We start from the raw sequence: 21,864 nt of genomic DNA, 5'->3' as shown, positions 1-21,864 counted from the left end.
AATTCAGACACACTGACAGAGCTCTGGTCCCAAGGGTCTCCAGGCTCCTTCCTCTACCTGTGGTGTGATCAAACCAGAGCCCTGCTCTCAGGAAGGGAGAGGCTGCAGAGCTCAGTCATGCTCACTGTTGACCTTTGAGGTATAAGTCAATATCCTTTCTGGTTTGACTCCCAGGCTCCTTTGCACTGTTGCCACACCTTCCTCATCTTTTTAGTGGTGACAGAGAGGGAGGCCACGGGGGTCTGTAATTAGCTGGTTGACCCTGGGGTTGGGTTGTGTGACCCTGGCAGCCGCGAAGCGCAGATTCAGCCTGATCAGATGAGTAGTTCTGAGGGATCAGTGGTTGAAAGACAGCCGCCGCTGCGTCTCAGCCAAGCCAGTCACATTAGCCAACGCGGCCGAGAGGGGCACTGTTACAGGAACCTGGCTGCCAACCCAAACAGAGTCACACACACCTGTCTGGGTCCAGTGCTGACATAGAGACATAGATGCTTTTAAAACATCCATGGACACCAACACTGAGACAAACTACCTGCGAGTGCTCCTGTGAAGGAAGAGGAGTGGTTGGGAGGCTGAGGGGTAACTTGACCCATGTAGGGGATGGATAGTGGTGGGAGGGAAGGGAGGAGCAGAGCTGGCCCTTGGTCAAGTGCCTTGTATTCCACAAACAGGTCGCATTATATTACATTATACCTGAGACGCAGAGCCCAAGGAGACAATTCAAAGCTTGGTGACCCTCCCTTCGGTACAAGGCCGCCCACAGAAATGATCTGGCAGCCCTGAAAATTGCCAGAGCTTTTGCCCTTCCACACCTCACAGTCCCGGCTGGGAGAGGCTTCCCGAATCACTGAAAATGATCTTTTACATTATTGTTATTGGATCTAATGCCTCTATGCAAGAAGTTCAATGTGCAGCATGACAGGTTGGCTGCTTTCTTGTATGTTAAGGAGGCAATTCTTGCAGGTGAGGGGTATTGGCAGGCTAGGATAGGAAAAACATTTTATGCTGTAGAATAGGCACTAAATGTATTATTTTAGATCTAATCACAAGCTGGGGCTTCACAATAAGGAAGAAATTCACACAAAATACCGTATGTGAATTGCTCTCTCGAATGTTGAACAATAGATAAATAACCATCCTTGTGGTTTAGTGCCAATCAAGTCTCTGTAAATCAGGACATTTAAATTTCAGGCAAATCTAAAATTAAATGAAGAATACATTTTTAAATGATTAAATATGGCTCATATTTAAATGTCAAGGACTGTGAATGAAAAGGTAAGGTGCTGCTGACTGATGCGTCTGCAACAGCCAGACACATGTCCAAGAGGGGCACTGTCCTCACAACAGAAGAGAAGCTAAGAACATAGCCAAGTGACAGAATTTCTCACTAAAACCTTAGAAATGGAGTTTGGATTTTGAACTTTTTCCTTCTCCTTTATGGGCAACCATGATTTCCCTCTTTTTAGTATCTAAAGACTGAAAAAAAAATCAACACAGGCCAAATTCTTCTGAAGTGGCTCACGTGTAATTATTTTTACTTTCAGCTGTGTTAAAAGCCCCGGTCTGTCGATACCAGGAACAAATGCTCTCTACTGCTCTGTACACTCATTAAATGCAGGGAGATGGGTGGAAGGGAGACAGTGTCATCAAGGACACGCTAGGAGAGGTACACCTGAGACAGCTCAGCCACGACGCCCCGGGCACCTCGCAGCCTGAACGCTGGCTGGCGCTGTTTGAAGTTCTGACACCGAGAAAGAGAGACAAAAGTGTCTGGACCTGAAACTGCTGCCCATGGGGAAATAAAGGGCTGGGAGGAAACAGAGAGGACATAAGAGATCACATGAAAAGAGAATGAGAAAGGTAAAGAGAAGGGGTGTTGAGAGTGTGGACTGACAGGAAAAGAAGGAAAAAGGTCAGAGAGTGATTAAACAGGAACGTCTCCTCTGTCTCGCCTGTGTGGAAGTTGAGGTATCTTCTTTAGTAAGCATATTATTTAGTCTCACTTTCTGTCTCCCAGCCTTCATTCATCTCTACCTCCTTTACCTCTCTCAAGTCATCATGTTTACACAAGCTGTTCCTGCCATTTCCCTGTTGTCTAACCCTCTGCTGTTTTTCCTCCTTCTTTCCCCCTCTTTCTTTGTCTTTTTCCTGCTGGTTGGAAATCTGCAAGGCTTGCTCATCGGTGCCAGGCGCTGTTAATCCCCTCCCAAAGCACCTTAGCAACGCTAGGAATTTAGAGATGCTAAAAAAGAAAAAAAAATGACGACAACGACAACAACACAACTGTTCTTAACACTGGGCTCATATTGGCAAGAGTAGCCACATCTTGAGATGTGTGTGTGTTTTCCATAAGTAGTTCAGAACAATCTGGAAGGGTGTGATAACCAAGGATCTCTCAGGAGTGTGTGTGTGTCTGTGTGAGAGTGTGTGTGTGTGTGCGTGTGCTTGCGTGTAATGAGCAGGAGCCTATATTTATGTGATATAGTTCATACAACAGGAGCATCCTGGTAATCGCTGCATGTAGTCACCTGAGATGCTCATTATCTGGTCCCTCTACACATTCTGTGTGTGTGTGTGTGTGTGTGTGTGTGTGTGTGTGTGGTGTGTGTGTGTGTGTGTTTGTGTGTTCATGTACTTGCTACATATCGAGTACCGAAATATGCATGGACATTTTGGCTGGTCCCTACAATTTTAAATGACTGTGTGAGGTTTGAAACACGGTTTTAGAGTTGATGGTTTAGAATTGGTTTAGGTTGGGCTCTGGGGTTAGTTGTGATGTTGGGGTTAGGGTTCAAAACTGGGGTTAGGGTTCAAAACTGGGGTTAGGGTTCAAAACTGGGGTTAGGGTTCAAACTGGGGTTAGGGCACAAACCTGGGGTTAGAGTTCAAACTGGGATTAGAGTTCAAACTGGGGTTAGGGCACAAAACTGGGGTTAGGGTTCAAACTGGGGTTAGGGTTCAAACTGGGGTTAGGGTTCAAACTGGGGTTAGGGCACAAAACTGGGGTTAGAGTTCAAACTGGGGTTAGGGTTCAAACTGGGGTTAGGGTTCAAACTGGGGTTAGGGCACAAAACTGGGGTTAGAGTTCAAACTGGGGTTAGGGTTCAAACTGGGGTTAGGGTGCAAGGCTGGGGTTAGGGTGCAAGGCTGGGGTTAGGGTGCAAGGCTGGGGTTAGGGTTCAAACTGGGGTTAGGGTCAAGGTTAGCACGTACTGCTCGAGGTGGCTGTTATCTATGTGTGGATGCTTTTCATGCACCTGATTTAATCAATGACAGAGGATGCAGAACCATTTGTTTTAATATGGGTTGAACTTTAATTTTAGTCAAATAACTTTGTGAAGGAAAATAAAGTTTATTATAAATAATAACGCAAAGCTCCACTATTACTGTTGTATACAAGCATTACAGTCACACACATCACTGTCTAAATCTGTATAAATCAAATACGGGGCAAAAGTCAAATTATCAAGGACTCCTTTACACCTTAAATGAACATCCATTTTCTGTTTGAAGTATTAATTTACTTGCAATAGAAAAATAGATAAGGTTCATCTTTTTATTCTTAGTCATGCACTCATCAGTAACACTGAAACTATTGGTAAAAATACAACACACAATGCTGCTGAATGGCCACTGACAGGAGGGTCTCTCCACGGAGGCCTGGTCCCGCTCAAGGATTCTTCGAGCTGAAAGGGAGTTCTTCCTTTCATTGTTGCTTGCTTGGGTTTCAGGCTCTGGGCCTTTCCAATTTGGATGGTAAAACGCTGCTGTATCATTTCAAGTCGAGCGCAAGTCTTTGTCATTAAAAACTTTTGAACATTTGACAAAAAACGATCAGATTCAAGCACAGAAAAGATAATTCAGACATTTTATCAGTTCTGCGTTTGGATTTCCACCTGTAAAATCACAAAAAAACTACAGTCTCTGACCGTCTTTTCCTCATGGACAGAACATCGGGACTCTTACTGGGCCCGTCATATTAAATCAAGGCTGTAGAAAAATATTCATTACAGGCTTTTTGACGGATTTTACAAATTAGGAACTGCAACGGGTTCTTGGATAAACATGTGAGCTGAGGGACTCAGAGAATCAAGACACTGGCGCTGGCTCTGGTGAAAGAGAAAAAGAACGGGGAGCTGTTCTAGATACTGCTCTTTTTCACTGAAACCTACGGTTGATCTACAGTTAAGCTGCATTAGGAAAAAAATAAAATCTCCGCTTTGAGAGCCGACTCTGTACTTACAGTAGAAGAGCATGTTGCTATAGAGGGACAGCGTTGAATAATTACAGGGGTAGCAGCACAGGGGAAAGTGCAAATGGAGAAAAATTGGGGGTTTGAACGTTGCTGACATTTTCCGAAAGGTCTTTTCACCCCGAGAACCTATATTCTAATGTTGGTCGTAATGATGGGCTGCCAGCAGAAGGACAAGGTGCTATCGGTTAATCACAGGCCCCTGCAGTGATCCAGGTCCACGGACGCATGGCCATGGTGGACACTCAGCTGCAACAGAGAGACAAAGAGGGGGACATCAAAAACAAATATCGCCTTTTAAGAATATTACAAGTCAAAGAGGCTCATTTCCACATGAATTGCTTCACTGATACTGTGATACCGCTGACAATAAAACACACCAACACAGAAGTGTGAGGATGGAGCCTATTCGGACTTCACCAGTGTCCCACTGGTTCGAGTGTTGTGTCGCAATGGTGTCGCATTTGTGCAGTGATTGTAGGTCCTTTCAGCCATCATATTCATTTTTGACGCTCGATGACGAATTTTCCTTGCCGTAATATTTAACGCCATAACCTTGACTGTAGTCTATATATGCAACAACCCTCATGAATGCATAGAATTCTTCAGCGTTCTCAGCCTGCATTTTGAAAACTGTTACACCAGCATGAAGCCTCGGGTGGCACCTGACCAAGCTTCTTTATTGGGAACATGTTCACTCTTCTGTCAGCAGGTGTTCAATTAAAGTACAGATGAATAAAATATGTCTTCTTGTCTAAACATCTGATCGGCGATAACGATCTAATGGCTGCGGAAACAAATTGAGTAGGGTTATAATCATTAAGAGCAATTTATCTGGAACCTGCAAACACATGGCAGTGACATATGCATCCTTCAATTTTTTTCAATCCGGCTGATCTAAACAACCTGGTTTCCTGATCACCTGACCCAGCGGGGTTCAGAGGTCGGCCGGTTCAAACAGCTATCAGTGGGCTGCAGGCACCATAAAATGGTTGTTTCTTATTGAAAGACTTTGACCTCTCATTAACCCTCGTCTGTGCCTCACCAAGAATTATCACCTGACACAAAGAAGCAGAAATCCTTTACAGCATCTGCTGGGTGTGCACGAGTGCAGGCCAGCGATAGAAGAGCACTGCAGGTGTGTTTGTGCGTACAGCCAGCTCCATTACAGTTATGATGCTGGCAAACCAGTTGATTCAGAAAAACCAGCAAGGCTACTAACACGTGTACGAGCTTTGCCACCACTCATCTGCACTATAAAGTGCTTCATCGGCATGATACAAAAGAGCTGAAGAGCACAATCTTGGTGATTCTTCTGTGAGCATCCTATCTAATATCACAATCATAACATTATGGTCAGTTTGATTTTTAGCGCAATATAATTTAAAAAAACATGTGAATGCATTTTCTTTACATTTTTGGGAGACATTGATAATCGTCCGTTGAAGAGATGATTACTTTTTGAGAGACTTTGACCATTCATCTTCCAAAGATGAAGACCAAGATGTTTGATCGTAAAGTAACCTATACGTTATGCAACCTTGGATTACTACTGCCTATATAGTATTCTACAGGTGTAATTCACGATATATGAAATGGCCTGCTTGGGTGGGTCTGCTCTATTCAAGTGCTTTTTGTAGTTTGCTTATGTGATGAAGTAATTTGCTTGTTTACCCACGACAACAAGCTAATTCTTCTTTAGTCCATGTACCCAAATCAGAACTCAGGCAGTGCTGGTTTTTTAAATACTTCCAAATGTTTCAGGAACACACTGATTAAGAGGGAATATTATTTCAACACAAAAGTCCAGTAGTAAATAAACAAGCTCTTGAGTTTTGTTAACATTCTGAGGTCCCTAAAATATGATCAGTCATCATGTGACTACTGCGGTGAGATTGAAAATGATGCTCAGTTAGCCAGTGACTAAATAATGTGAATAAGATTAGACGGTTCTTACGCTGATCAGAAAAAAACCCAAAACTGCCACAAATGCAAATGTCTGTCTACATCTCCCGGAAAGTTAGGGGACATTAATCAAATCCAAATATTTTTCCCCTTGAGTTCCACAGGAAGACATTCCATCGATTGATCAATTGATTGACCCCCCCCCCACCCCCCCACCCCCACCCCCACTGGCTTCTCCCTCAACTCAGGTCTCGGTGCCCAACTATGTTTCTCGAGGGATAATTGCTGCAAGCATGGGGTTGAATGGGTGGTTCTGTGTTTATGAGTATTTATGGATTTGTGCATGTGTATTTGTATCTCTGTGTGCATGTATGTGGGGGTGGGAAGGATCGGCTCTTGCGTTTTCTTTGTTGTCCCCCCGTGAGGCACTTTGTGCTACTCAATCAGTATAAAACCTGTCACATAAATAAACTTGACTTGATTAATTGTGTTTCATTCCCAACCTGCTGTAAGGCAAAGAGGATTTCATTGCTATAACAGTGTCGACTGATCAGTCAGTGAAGGCAGAATTATGTCAAATTGATCATGACTGACTTAAATAGCAAGCTTAATTATGAGCAGAGAAACCCAAAGAAGGTGGGATATATGTCCACTAACTGCTAACATCGAAACTCAAGTTCTAGATTATATCAGGCAGCTTAAGTAGTTGTGCTGTTAAAATGGTTTCATTAAAATGAGACAGAACCAGGTAAATAGTCCCATGCTGGTGGTCCTTTGACCAAAATAGTAACATTAGCAGCACAATTGCACAGCTAAAATACAGCTTTTAGTCCAGACTCATAAAGAAAAGGAAAGAAAGTAGTAACAGTGCCCAGGTGGGGAGCTTCCCTCCAGTCTCTTCATGCCAAGTCTCACACTTGAATACAAAATGCTTCATATCCTAAATAAATCATTGCTTTAAACTGCAGATTCATCTGAAAAAATGGTTCAAACATAACATATTGCAGTAGATATTTGGAAATTGTGGTTATTACCCCAGAGAAGGAGAGCTTTACCGTGCACGCTCTTTGTTTGGCTCCCTTATTCTTTGCAATGATGTTAAGTTGGTGATCAAGACGGTCATCGCTCTAGTGAGGATTAATGATAAAATATACATGCTGCCATTGTGTTTGTGGAAATAATATAGGTCTATTGATGCCATTTTCTGGTTTGCAGGCTACTTGGTTTGTTTGTTTAAGAATTCTAAATATTAGTCTAAATTGTGCATTTGATGAGCTTCAGTAAAATAGTATGAATGCAGTGACTAATCAAGGCGGATGACAGTTCTACTGAAAAGCACATCATACGATATCAAAAACAGCATTTTCGCCATAAAGACGGCATTGTTGCTTTTCATTTACAGCAGGATCAATCCAAAATGGGATTCTTGTTATTTATTCTTAGATGTCGATCGTCCAAAATGGAATCTAGAATTTCTGTCACATTTGATTTGCTTTGTGTTCACACACTTAATAGCTGTTGCAAAAATGAATTTAAGTGACAAAATTTGCGCAAACCTACTGTATATTCTGTCATAAAACACAAGAGGTTCCTTTGTGCCACTTTATTTGAAGGAAATCCTCTCGCGCCCTGCACCAAGCATCATTATCACACTGCCTGGCATGGGAAAAATGTATTTTGATTTGAAACAAGACTTTTAGAGAACTTTTGTTTCACTGGTTTAATAGATCTGGTGGTCGTGGTTCCAAGGCCGAGATAGTGGACGACCCAACACTGACAAATCCACTTTTACACACTAACTTATATTCCTTATATAAGATATATTCCGATTTACTTTTCAGTTAGGGAAAAAAGTTGCATAGTGCATTGTCAGAAACTTTGAAAACATTAAGCCAGTGATAGTTTCCCTCTGCAGTGGTTTCTGAATAAAGGAAGAAATTAACCCTAACGTGTCTTCGAAGCTAGAACTTTCAATGCTTGAAAAACTCTCTTTGTGAATTGCTTTGTATTCTTGATTTGATTTCTTTGTTTCACAGCTTCCTCCAGATTTCTTCCACACAATCTGGATGTCTCTTCTCCCCATTTGCAGAGATACTCAGTTGTTTTAGCCTCTGAGGTGAGTTTCAATTTAACTTGATAATGAATGCCATCTAGAAACAATTTCAACACTCCTTTTCTTGAGCTAGAATATACTTTGTTAGTGGTTAAGTATATATATATTTAAAAACTACTCCCAAAAAAACTGCCACTTTTTTGTAGTTAAGAGATTTTTTCTTTCTTGTCTGATTCTGGGAGACTTTGCACAAACCTCTCATGTTCTCTCCGTTTGCAGTTTGGCCCCTATAACCTAAATGCAGGACCCAAACTTTTCAGGTTTTTTTACCCTCCATCTCCTCGCCAGTGTTGGATTTGTGTGGCCTCAGCACTGTCCCGTGTCTATCACTCTTCTGGCGGGTTACTCCGGTCCCCCTCACACCTGCGCCGCTCCCAGGTCCCCGCAGGAATGCGCCAGGGCTTGTAATCGCCTTTGTGGGGGCTATTGAGTTGTACGGCTGACTGAAACTTCCCAACCTCACAGTGCGCTGGACGCTGAATGGAGCTCAGCGTGGGGCGGCTCTCCAAAGCGCGGCCGCTGCCAAATTCCTACAGTGGCGCCCCGCAATCACTCCCACACAGACGCCGATATAGGCCGCCGGGGAGGTTGAGGGGGGAGGCGTGGGGGCTCGGGCTGTAGTTGTAGTGTGGAGTGTGAGAGCTGGGCACAGCGGAGAAATATAAGTCTAGTCTTTACGGTTAGTTGTTGGCCTGGAAGTGCGATTTAGATTCATCGCGTGAATTCATCGACGGAAAAGTTGAGGTGGTTTTTGAGCAAAACTAATTGCACACACACACATACACACAATATATATATATATATATGTATATATTTTAAAAAAACAAAAACAATAGCGATGGGTGAAAGTTGGAAAAAGGAACGTTTCCCTCCAACTTTCAGGACATTGGCGCAGCTGTGTTTCGGTACATTAGGTCTGCGCGCCGCCATGCCGCGGTAGCTGTGGGCAGATACAGCAGCACTGCAGGATTAAGAGGCAGCAAGATTGTTAAACATGTCAACGTGTAATTGCAGATAAGGCCCTTCCGAGGAATTCATTGGCCCAGTTGCTTTCTCTATTTCGCGCTAATCTCGCCCGGCACATTCGCTCTGTGCAATCTGTCTCCATAATCTTCTGTGACAGAGCGGACGACGAGAGCAGCCTGCTTGGTAATTTTTTAGGAAAGGAGGGGGGTGCGCGGAGAAAATATGCAGAGGCGTGATAAAGTGACGCTAATTATCCCCATTTAGGACAGGCAGTGCAAGGGATCGGGGCTTTACGAGCAGCCGAGTGTGCTGGAGCTGATGGCCTCCTCGCACAGAATATATCGGTGGCTACAAGATAAGAGTATCGCGCGGTGGAGAGATTTATTGGCCGGTTAGCTCAAGCGCACGCGCGCACGCGAACGCCAAAACAAACACACACACACACACACACACACACACACACACACCCTACACTTACCACCCCCCCTTACCACCTCAAGGTGTAATTTATTCGGGTTAAATTTGCCAGAACGCTTCCCTTTTTAGCCTGGCGATGCGCCGTGACGCGCTCCACCTCTCCGCGCTTTCACGGTTTTAATCCGGATCTCTTCACATCAACAGATAAGACTCCATATACAGGATGAGGCCATTCCGTGCCACGGGGCGCGCTGCGCGGCGCGTCGAGATGCCGTCATACGTGCTTTCTTTGGGATGGCTTTGAAATTCAAACTCATTTGCAGACAACGTTCTTCTTATTTCTGTCAACCGATCAGGCCGACACGACACGCTCCGCTACAAGGCCTAACAGGTTTAATTGACATACCACGTAACGTGTGTGAAATAGGCCCTTTAAGTATTCCAGATTAATTGATTCTTAAAAATAGTTAAGTAGGCAGAAATTAAATCATTTGCATGTGTATGGCCTGCATCAAGATATGAAGCCTACAGACAATTAAAATGTACACGTCAAACCCAGCTGTGACCTGTCAAAAATTACGTGATTCCCGCATTCTGCTCTAATTAAAGGCATAATAACCTGATAGACTCGATTGTTTCTTAACAGACCAAACGCGCGGCGTTTGGATAGTATGATGGTAATGAAGGGAAAGTCACAAGTTCTAAACTCAGACATAAAGTTCTGAACTTGTCATCCGTCATCGTGCCTGATGGGCCGTGGAAAAACTTCAGTCTATATCCCAGTTATGGAGATCTCGTTTTGGGGAAGTTCGAGGCGTTTTGGGGAAGTTCGAAGGTGGCGGCGTCGAGTGGAGGGAATCCTAGACATTTACAGGCTTTACTTTAATTGTTTCAGTTTTGTGGTGGAAATTTAAAACTTTGTGACCGATCAAAAAAATCTGAACTGACCATCTCGCTGTTATTCATTTAAAAACTACTGACTTTTTATGTTGATTAATAATCAGTGTTTATTTCATGCGACCGAAATAAATTCTATGTTTCGTGATATCAGATTTACTTTGGACATATTCTCTAAAAAATAAATGCTTTAAGGACGAGCGCAGCGTTTACAGCAGATTGAGTATATTCATAAATAACTACAGAATGTTTGTAACTAAACTGGTGATGAGAACAATAATAACAACAACTAAATGTTAGTTACTTTGTAATTCAAACAATCTTCAAGTCAATGAGCTAAAAAAATTAAATTACTTGAAAAATCTTTTTTTTATTATAAGAAATATCAAAGATTTTCGATTTGAAAACAAGTCTGCGTTTAAGCGTTCAAATAAGTGTTTTTTTTCCATGATTTTGCAATTTTTTTGATCTTGGTTTAATTAATCCAACTGTTGAAAATTTGTTGACTATTTGAAAATCAATTAAATAGCAGTCCATTAAATCATTTCATGAATTAAATGAACTATATAATCGCCTTTCCTCTCTATATATTTCCATATTAGACATTAAATTCTGTAACACTGCAAAACAAAATTAAGAACCTATAAGATGTAAGTACTTAACCTTAGCGCATTTTGTTACTTGTTTTCTTTTACAACTTGTTGGTCATCACTCATTAAAAAATGATGAATCTATTAATTGACATCGTACGTTTCTTTTTATATTTGTGTTTCCATATGTTAGACAAACTCTCTTTGCCAAAATCGTCCCTTGGCCTCCGGGCTGATGGTTTTTACGCACAATTACGCACAATCAATTCCAATATTTAAAAGCTCGGGGGATCTGCGCAGCAACGGCATCAAAATTTAAACAGGTGGCTATTTTTCCCACAAGACGAACAACCCCCACCCACCCCACCCCCACCCCCATCCCCCGGACATTCTGGCGCCTTTAACAACAGAAAAGAAACACTCCTGTGTACATATTAAATAATCAATCTAAGACCGTTGTCTTAAGAATCAAAGCAACATCTTGTGAAATTTATTCAATTCTTCTTCATTGCAATATCAGAAGCTTTTCACCAGCAGAAAAGCATTCAGTTACAACAGCAGTTGCCCATCATCCTTTAAAATATTAAAATTATTCACAATTTACAATAATTAGTGTTACAATAAAAAGAGATGATTTCCAAGAATTAGGACACAGGCTTCTGCAAGTGAAAACAAATGTTTAAAGAATGTGACTTTTCTATACGCTTAAAAGCACTTCCTTCACTTAATGACACGTTATCTCATTTCAAATAACTTACAGAACCCATCAAAATATGAGACAATTGAACCAAACCCTCATTCGAACCGGATGCTTCCTTCAACTAAGACAGTGAATAATGGACAAAATGATGGAAACACAATATCCAATATCTCAGCATCATATTTGTTATATAATTCCACTGGTGGCTATTCAAAAAAGCCGAGATGAATATGCTATTTATCCTTCATTTACAATATCATAAACATTCTGTACAAAATGCAGGTAGTTCTCGGGAGCGGGGTTATTTAGAAAAGAGGTAAATATTTGGTTATGTGTTCGTTTGCAGTTTTCAATTACTCTGTGAGTTCTAAATGTGTGTTAGCGGGACTGTCCCGTTCACTCCAGCCGTGGCGCTCTGGTAATGTTGCGGCAAGGCATGGAGTCTACTTTGCATTGACGGATCCCCCGGCTCTCCGGTTGGTAAATACATGCTTATCATCTCTCTCAGGTCTCCGGGGCAAGGACCCCGTGAGTGTGTGCTGCTGACGGGAGGGCTTACACTTGGCTCTGACTTCACCAGCGACCCTAACGTCCCCATGGCAGCTGAGGAGGACACACTGGAGCCCTGGTGCTGTGTGTAGCTGATTCCGCCGTAGCCGGACGGAGAAGCGTTCATATAGCTCTGAGAGTTTGAGATGGGGCTGTACTGGAGGGCTGTCATGTCGTAGCGGTGCATTGGCTGGGGGTTGTGCGTGTGATGGTGGTGTGAGTGGTGGTGGTGCGCACCGCTCCCCGGGTGCTGGCTGTAGGCTAGCTGAGCCTCCTGCATCATCGCAGCCGCCGCTGCGGCTGCAGCCACCTGCCCCGAGTACGCACCGTTCGCCCAGCCGTTCATGTGCGCGTAACCCGTACCGGCGGAGCCTCCGTGACCCCCGGGGCTCTCTAACCTCTGTCCGACCCCAGACGAGCTCATTCCGACTCCCAGTCCAACTCCACCGCCCCCACTGGGCCCAGAAAGCAGTCCACCGGCAAGTGAATATTTGTCCTTTTTCAGCAGCGACTTGGTCTTCCGTCTTGGACGGTACTTGTAATCCGGATGCTCCTTCATGTGCATGGCTCTCAACCGCTTCGCCTCGTCGATGAAAGGGCGCTTTTCAGCCTCGGACATCAGCTTCCACTCTGCGCCCAGTCTTTTGCTGATCTCCGAGTTGTGCATTTTGGGATTCTCCTGTGCCATCTTTCTCCGCTGTCCCCGAGACCACACCATGAACGCGTTCATCGGTCTCTTCACTCGCTCCTGATTTGCTTTGGACCCGCTATTCGGCCCCGTTTGCCCCGTGTTCGTGTTCGTTTGGGGGCCTGGGGAATGGAGGTCAGTTTCCATCATCATGTTATACATTCACCTGGTTTTAAACTTCGCCACCAACAGAGAGAAAAAAAAGTCTATTTGAAGCTAGACCAGGCGCGTGAAGGATCGGGTGCGCACAAGGGTTACAAAATATACTAACCCCAAACAGACGAGACGAAAATAATCCAGAGTGGATGTAAATGTTCTTGAATCAGTATTTCACCCTGTCTTCGCCCGGGCTGTTCACATCCACTGAGACAGAATATGCATTTGAGCCGTGCACTTTCCCTGTCGGAGTTGAGAAGTTGGTTAAGGCGGCGGCCATATGATGCGCTCTGACAGCGGTTAAATGAGTCTGCAGCGGCCAATGGGGCTCCAGCAACAGAATGATTTGCATGGCGTTTGGTCAGGTGACTAAAAGACCGGAGAGGAAGAACACGTTGGAGGAGGAGGGAGGTTAGTGGGAGAAGGCGGAGGAAGAGGAGGAGGAGGAGGAGGAGGCGACGGAAAGGAGCGTCAGCCTCACAAATAGCACAAGGCATTTCAAATTTCCAAACACGCTCTCGGAGACCTTAGTAAAACAAAAATAACCGTGAATCGTTACTGATGGAGAGGTCAGTAAGTGCAGCAAACGTCTCATCAAATGTTCTTGGGCACTTTTACAAGCAAATACTTCCAATTCTATTTATCAGCAGAAGCGGAATTCAGTCTAAGACTGAAACGAAATGGCCCTGAAGTTGGAAAATAAAAGCAGTTCCACATATTTACCGGGTTATTTTACGCGCATCAAATCAATCTCCAAGTCTGGAAGATATCATGACAGAACGCGTCAGAGCAGCGGCGAGAGCGAGGAGTGGGGGGAGAGAATGTACCCTGCCTCAAAGATGAAGTGAAAGACTTTTGTAAATAGTCTATTTACAATACAACAAAAGGGACCTAAGAGGAGAGTCCCAACAGGATCCTCTGTATGAACGTCAAATTGGCGACATTTTCTGAGGAAAAACGACGTTATCGCCGTCTACTGGCCGTGACGCACGGCTCCTCGCGCGTACTCGCGGATGAAAAAGGAAAACTGTCCGTGCAAACTTCTCTGTCGCGCTGAGTTTGTTAAACATTTAAGAGCTTCGTGCTTTCTTTAAACACGCGCCTAGCGCGTATGTTTCGCGCTCCGTGCATATGTAATTCAGATTTCACAGCTGACCTCCCCTCAAAAGCCCAATCAACCTCTAATTGAAAGGGAAAACGAAATACCACTTCCTGCGGCGTGACTAACGATTTAATTACTCGGTCGTCCTTTGCTGTTTTTTTTTTTTATCGTTATTATTTTAATTGGAGCTTAGTCTGAGGTATCTCTTTGTTTAGGGCCTTGGGGAGCGAGATCACTGAACGGATCCGTGAGTCTCCAGCAAAGGGGTTAACGGGATCCGGATGGTCCGGATGGTCAATAAAACGTTTTCAGTGATCCATGTGCCTTGAGGCCCGTCAAGGATGACAGTATAATGATGCCACGCAGAGCTCTGTTGCAGAGCCGAGTGCCACTGCAGGCGTCGTTTGAGAACACGGAAATTCCTTATGATTAAGACAGATGCTTAAAATATACAAAACGATAGTCAGCATGAATTGCAAATTCGCAAGCTAGCATTAGCTTATTGTATCATACAACCTGCTAAATAATGCTGCAAAAAACATAATTTTGATTTTATTTTATTTTAATATAAACATTACACCACTAAAAAGTATATTTAATTAATTAATTAGGTTAATTAATGTACACATTTTAATTATGAATAAAATATGAACAAATATTTTAAAGGCAATTAAAACATTGTTAAAGTAGATTACAATGAAGTGTTTGACTGAATTTAAAAATGCATTTATTTTTATTATTATTATTATTATTATTATTATTATTATTATTATTATTATTATTATTGCAGAGGATTATCATGTGTTGTTATATTCTCTCCATCAACCTGCTCCATAACCCCCCCCTTTCTAAACAAATTTTCAATTCTCCACGCGCGCCCCGTTCTTTTGTGCGCGCCCCCTGTAACAGAATGCGTGGACCACATGCACGATGATGGTGCACAACTGAGAAGGTCAAGAGTGAACACTCTCAGTGCCCCATCATCCAAAAATTAATAAATGAAGGACTGTATCCTACATCTCCACGGCACTGCCGTTTCAATCTCAACTAACCCATAAGGGCACAGACCCAAAAGACTGATCATTTTCCCCAATGCAGCTCACCTAAACGTGTGCGCGTGGGTTGCACGTGTCATAGTACGTGCACACTCCTCAGAGTAAGGGGCTCTGGGTAGTTTGATCCCTAGGTGACCTGGTGAACCAGAGCCAGATTAGGGAAAAAGCAATTGTATTTAAGCTGCAGCTGATTTACTGATTACAACTCCTCCAAATCAAAAACACCACACGCATCATGATAGACAAGCAGAAAAAAACATTCCCAATACTCAACCTTGAGGTAGATATTTTTTTCTGAATAAAAGACAAATTAATGTATATTTTAAACTGAAAACGAGTCGGCGGCAGAGCAACTGGTAGCAACGTGAAAACAAAAAGATGTCCACTCACGTTCCCTGATTAGAAGAAAGCTCACATCTACAGAAACATACTGCACAGAACGCACGCTCCCCGGATCAGATAAGAATCTCATTGTAAAGACTGTAATTCTCCTCACCCTGCTATTTTCGTATCAACTATAATCTTTGCTTGAAAAATAAAGAGAGAAAAAGATTTCACGCACAGAATGTAGGATCAAAATGTAGGATCTACCCGGTTGCTTTCCCTCCGTGCAGAATTGACAGAAGCAAACTTACGCGTGGCGAACTCGCTCCCTCTACTGCAGACCAAGTGGGCAGATTTCCCCTCCATGCTCCCAAAGCAGTCCTAAACCCTCCAAAGCTTCATGTAAAACCGCTACTCCCACTACAATCTGGCCGCTAAGTGCCAAGGCCGTCTGTGTCGGGTGCCCAAACCCACCACTCAACACTGAGGGGCAGAGACAAGAAGAAATGGCATTTATTATACACCCTCAAAATACAATTCCAAGTTATTGTTTCTCTCTGCGAAAGGGGGCTTGCTTCTGACACAATGAAGCATCTTTTGTGTGGCGCAGAACAATACTAAACAAGTATTCTAATAAATAGCCACTTTTTTTGGCTTTCCAGGATGAATGGGCTGCAGCGGCGGGGTTCTAAAAGGCAGCTGTGGTGCATACGGGGAGGAGGGGCGAGGACTTGAGGAGGAGCCCAGCAAACCCCTTCGCCTCCTCCTGGATACTGACTTCCATTGCCTCTGCAGCAACAGGAAAAGATGCAAAGACAGGTGGAGGGGAGGAGGGGCTGTGGGCATCGGTGGGGGAGGATATTGACTTTGAGGCCGTTCATGTTCGGCATACACACAACAACATCGTCCCCAAATCATCAAATATTGCCTCATACCTTAAAGTCCACGGTGTGTGATTACATTTAGTATATACTGCACTAATGACAGCTTGAAAGCATGTGGCTTTGACAGCCTCACTCACACACACACACACACACACACACACACACACACACACACACACACGGGAGAGCTCTGACTCTGGGTGTTTTAGGAGCATTGATTCATTAAGACACTTTATTTATAAAAGAGACCTTCACAGCTCAAGAGGTGTCATCCAACAACATTCATCCCAGACATGACGAGTCATGACAACTCCTCTATTTTCTGACTGGGGGGTAACAAAACCTATTTTTTTTACTTTGCACTAAAATATTGCTTCACTGTTAAACACCTCTATATTCTCCACATACACAAGAGCTCAGACAACACTGCATTCTGACACTTTATGTGATTCAGCGTAGATAACCTCGTCATTCGGCCGTATTCCTGCATCAAATAAGTGCTATACATAATCAACAGGAGCAGGAGATTGACACAAAGTGGAAAAGCCCAAAGTAGGGAGCTGAAACTCTCAGTGGGGGAAATTGGAGGCATATCAGGGCTAAAAGCATCGAGAAAACAAGTCAGACAAGTACCTAAAAGGTCTTTGCTCACTTCGGGACTTTTCTACAATACACTCACCTCTTTCATATAACAGCAAGAAACACATTTGTGCCTCACAAACAGTGTGAAGCAACAACCACTCTGTATAAGGATGCTGTCATAAAAACGTCAAGGCTCTTAAATTAGATATATATGAAAGAAAGGCCCATCCCAATGCAAAAAACAGCAGGAACAATTAAACAATCTATGCCGATAATATTCAAAATAGCAGATGGCATCAAGGATGAAAAAGACAATGTGACCCTGCTCTTATTGAGTTTCAGAGCAGGACGTAAACAGCACAGAAAGGGTGATTTTTTTTTTGACGGGGAGAACACAACACACCATTTTAAATCCAGGACACTCTTGTACATAAGCAATCTGTTCTTTTGTTGCTTCTTGTGCTCTATTTTCATCTTCTTCATGGTAAATTGTAAGAGAAGAGGATAAGGACTTGATGGAGTGGTGAGTAAGAGACAGGATGACATGAACAAGTGTGAAAGTGAGGGGAAAAACAGAGTAAGACAGAGGCAGGGAGAGAGAGAGACAGAGAGAGACAGAGAGAGAGAACAGGGAGGCCAGTGTCAATCCCAGAGCAAACAGCAGTGGATAATCATGGGCTTTAGGAAAACACTGTGTCCATAATGCTATTAGCCAGGATTACCTACTCCAGCAGTGAAGGCGAGACTCTCTTCACAATGTGCCACAGACCTTTCAGATAATCATCTTATCACAGATGACAAACCCAGAAGAATCATCCCTTTATTCAAGAATGGGGGGAAAAATCTACAGCTCGTTTTGGATGAAGACATATTGTAAGCCTAAATTATTCAAGTGGAAAAATATCAGATTTTGAAATTAGCACGCCACCTGCCTCCACACGCTCGCTCTCTCCCTTTTTCATTTTCTCCCACTGTCTCTCTCTGTCGCAGGGTGCTTTCTCCTTTTCCCGCAGGGCAATTAGAGACAAGATTTTATGCATTGTTCAGCTTATCAATTAGCCATAACACCTTCCCCTCTGATTGGTCTGTAATGAATGTAATGGTTTTAACAGTCAGGAGTTGCAACTCTTAGAGGTGCCGTGCTAATGGTGTCGCCACAGCAATGGGAGTCACAGTAACAGCTCTGCAGAAAGGCAGGAAGGGGGGAGTCAGGTCTCCTAGCACGTCTCTAATTAGAGCTCACAGTCAGTCATTACTGATGTAATAGGGTGTAACAGTAATGGCTATCAGGCAAGCCCCCACAAACAACAGAGGGGGGTTCTTGTAAGGTGAATGGAGCAAAAGATTTACGGAAGAAGATGCAGGGCAAAAAAAAAATCAGAAGATTAGGGTGAGGAGAGGAGCTGAAAAGGAAAGTTGGAAGGGAAGAGGTGGAGGTCAAGAAGTGAGGAGAGTGATTATGGGAAGGAGCGCCCAGTAGCAGAGGAGGTTTTTAATGGGCCAGAGCCCATTAAGGGCAATCCCTTCTTTGATGAGGGCAAAATCTATCAAGCGGCATCCAAGACAAAAACAGAAGCTGTCTCTTAACTCCACAAAAGAGCCATTTTACAGGTTATGGTTAACAATATCCCAGATTACGATCACGGTTAGCTCTGTAACACCCTGGACGGTGGCACAGCTTCTATCGTGCTGCCTCCACCTACAGGACAGCCCAAAGGTATGCTCAAATGTCCAAATCTGCCAGTATTGCCATTGTGGATGGGATGGATTACAAGGATTTTACAGTAAATAAAGATTTTATTTCTTAGACATTTCACCACCAAAGGATTTCCTGCATAACATAAATAGTCTAAATATTCAGATTGTGGAAATCTCAACAGTTCCAGCACTCTTGGCCGTGACATGGCTGAAATGGGATTTAGAGGACAAAATAGAGATATGCAAAGAGAGTGAATAAGTTAAACAGACAGAAGACGCTCGTGTGACAACTGGTGACGACGTCCTCCAGTAACAGTGTTTACTGGGCTGCTGACTGCACACTGACAGTTATTTAATATTTGATGTGTTTTGCACCTGCTGCAGAGCTCCAAGATGGTCTTATTTTTGGGACACGCGCAGCCTCAGGCTTGAATTACTGGTGTGAGGCCACATGAAGACCGAGCGGTGTTTATGGATGGACATTCAAATGAAAAATCTAGGAAATTGTAAATTACCAAATGGCAATGTTTTTGTTTAGTGTTTAGGTAAATTTGTCAAATATTTGACCATCCTGAGGTGGATATAATCTACCTCAAGCAACAGCAACAATGACAGCGTCAGCGTGCACAGCACGTGGGAAAAGGTGCATGAATCATTTATCTCCCGGTCGGCTGATGGTGTAAACACAATTATTGTTCGTGCTAAAGTGACGTATTAGTTTTCACAGCAACAAGTTGTGCGTTGCGGTTCGCACTTGTGGTAACCTGACCACAAACAAGCGGTTAAAGAAAACAACCTCTTCACAAGGTACAGTTAGCAGTGGTGCATCCATGCTTTTTCATATAGTTTTAGCACCTGGAGTTGTTCATGGAAGACTCAATCCAGTTTCCAAAGTCATTCATAGCAACACCACTGATCAGACCAGATGTTTAAAACATTTGCTCACAATGTATTTTGTGAAACAATGAGTGGCTGCTTTAATATCTGCCCTGTTTTACTACAATTACATTTATTTCATCTCATGATAAAGTGCTCTTACTTTCACACAAAGGGCGGAGGAAACAAAGCAAATAGTTTCAGATATAAACTGTAACTTGGATAGCCGTATGAGATTAACTTTAATATATAATGGGGGTTAAAAGGTTAATCGTGTTTATTTGGCAATAAATACTAAAGGGTTAATCCAGGTTTTAGTTCTATACAGGTTTGAACCTAAGAGGAACACTGGATGTGTAAACTCTTTTGCAGGAGCAGCTTGGCCTTTGAGGGAGCTGCAGGACTTCAGCAGGAGGGGTTCTGTGTGTCTCGGGTCAGCCTCGGAAGTGTTTGTAAATATCTAAGTGTGTCCTCAGTCCCTCAGCCAGAATTTGAAATAAGGTCATCATCCCCGGGTGGCCCAAAGTCAAAGCCTCTCTTCCTCACCTGCCCTTTTGCTGTCATCTGTTGTTAGTTCTACACTTCACCCACGTCCCACTCTTCCTCCTTCACTTAAATTCTTTTTCTTCTGCCTGTGTCACCTTTGTGTACACTGCCATGGCCCGTTGCAGCTTCAGTTCCACAGCACAGCCTCTTCACATATGCTCACTTTTAAAGATTGCGCTGCACCCCAACCACTGATGCTCATTTTTGTTTGCTTGTTAGTTGTTTTAATTTGTCTCTGCAAAATGAAGCTCCCAATAATTCTATTGGCCTTTATAACTGTAATATTATTGCAAAAATGAATTTTATGGATTAGCAAAACAATAAAGTAAAAATGGCATCATTAGTAGATAAGGCAGGTAAAATTTATTATTAAAGTGTGTGTGTGTGGTGTGTGTGTGTGTGTGTGTGTGTGTGCGTGTGTGTGTGTGTGGTGTGTGTGTGTGTGTTACGCCTGGACTAAAGCAGCATAGATGCATATCCAATAGGACGCAGAGTGAGCAGGACAATAACATACAATTCTTATGCTAATCAAGGAGGCCATTAATGTTTACATTCAAAATCGGGGTTTTCACATAAATACATTCAGTCCCGGCTAAACTAAGATAATTAGTTCCCTCTTAAACCCATATTCCATTAACTCAGGTGAATCCATCTGAGTTTCATCAAATTTCTGCTTCATTTTGCATGATAATGCAATTTAAAAGCTAATGACATATTCAGACTACTTGCAGAGCACCGACGAGGAAATAATATATGTGAAAAAAGGCTTTTACATGTATCAGTAAATATTTGTGATTCCTATAATTCAGCGTGTCTGATTCATGCATAAATTAAATCTATAAACAGCTTATTGGAAATTAGCGACTGATGTTTAAATGCTCCCTGCTGCTTTTCTGCACAATTTATACCTGAATATTACAATACTGGCAATGATGCTGAAGAGAGGCATTTTCTCACTTGAATGGGTTTACTTCAGTGATCCCTCCCCAGTACCATCAACCCACCCACCCAGCCACCCACACACACACACACACACACCACACACACACACACACACACACATACAAATTAACACTGAATTTACCTGATGTACTATTACTTTGCTATTGTGGATGTGAAGGCATATTCATCAAAGACAGAAGAAAGTAAGTCAGTGATCCACAGGAATGTGTGTGTGTTGTTGTATTTGTTCAATGTATAAATAAAAGATGGAAAATAAACCCAGCGAGGGAGGATAGGATAGTGCAGTTAATTGTTTCTAACTCAATTTGTTAGCAGTTTAAGGAGCATAAGTTGTATTACCATCAAGCTGGGCTGGTTTATGATGGGTTAGGCTAGCTCTTTAATAATTGTTGTGCAAAGGAGCGACAAAGATAATGAATACAAGAAGAGTCATATGCATATGTGGTGGTGTTTTTTTACTGTGCTAAAAACCTTAAAATGGTCAAAATTCCTCTCATTGTCTGTGACAAATTAATGTCGTGCAATATTTGTTTTTTCAATATTCTTTATAATAACACATTTACTGTCCTTATAACACTTGTGATGAGCACACATGCAGACA

The 21,864-nt window shown here is 42.9% G+C and overlaps 1 protein-coding gene across 2 annotated transcripts; it reads right to left on the bottom strand.

Annotated features, from left to right (window-relative positions):
- Positions 1–3,290: 3,290 nt before the first annotated feature.
- sox1a (SRY-box transcription factor 1a) lies at positions 3,291–16,661 on the bottom strand. Of its 2 annotated transcripts, none has more exons than XR_008953263.1 (2): positions 16,026–16,661; positions 3,291–4,501 (listed from the first exon to the last, which is right to left on the bottom strand). XR_008953263.1 is itself a non-coding variant. In XM_057051645.1 (2 exons), the coding sequence occupies exons 1-2, from the start codon at positions 13,237–13,239 to the stop codon at positions 4,445–4,447; spliced, it is 897 nt and encodes a 298-aa protein (XP_056907625.1). In that variant the 5' UTR covers positions 13,240–14,948; the 3' UTR covers positions 3,291–4,444. The 2 variants fall into 2 exon arrangements, 1 of the variants encoding a protein (XP_056907625.1); XM_057051645.1 differs by lacking the exon at positions 16,026–16,661 and adding an exon at positions 12,400–14,948.
- Positions 16,662–21,864: the final 5,203 nt, after the last annotated feature.

This window comes from Takifugu flavidus, chromosome 1 (assembly GCF_003711565.1).
Source record: "Takifugu flavidus isolate HTHZ2018 chromosome 1, ASM371156v2, whole genome shotgun sequence".
In the NCBI taxonomy this organism is placed as follows: Eukaryota; Metazoa; Chordata; class Actinopteri; order Tetraodontiformes; family Tetraodontidae; genus Takifugu; species Takifugu flavidus.
This window is presented reverse-complemented; position numbering and strand designations above follow the sequence as displayed.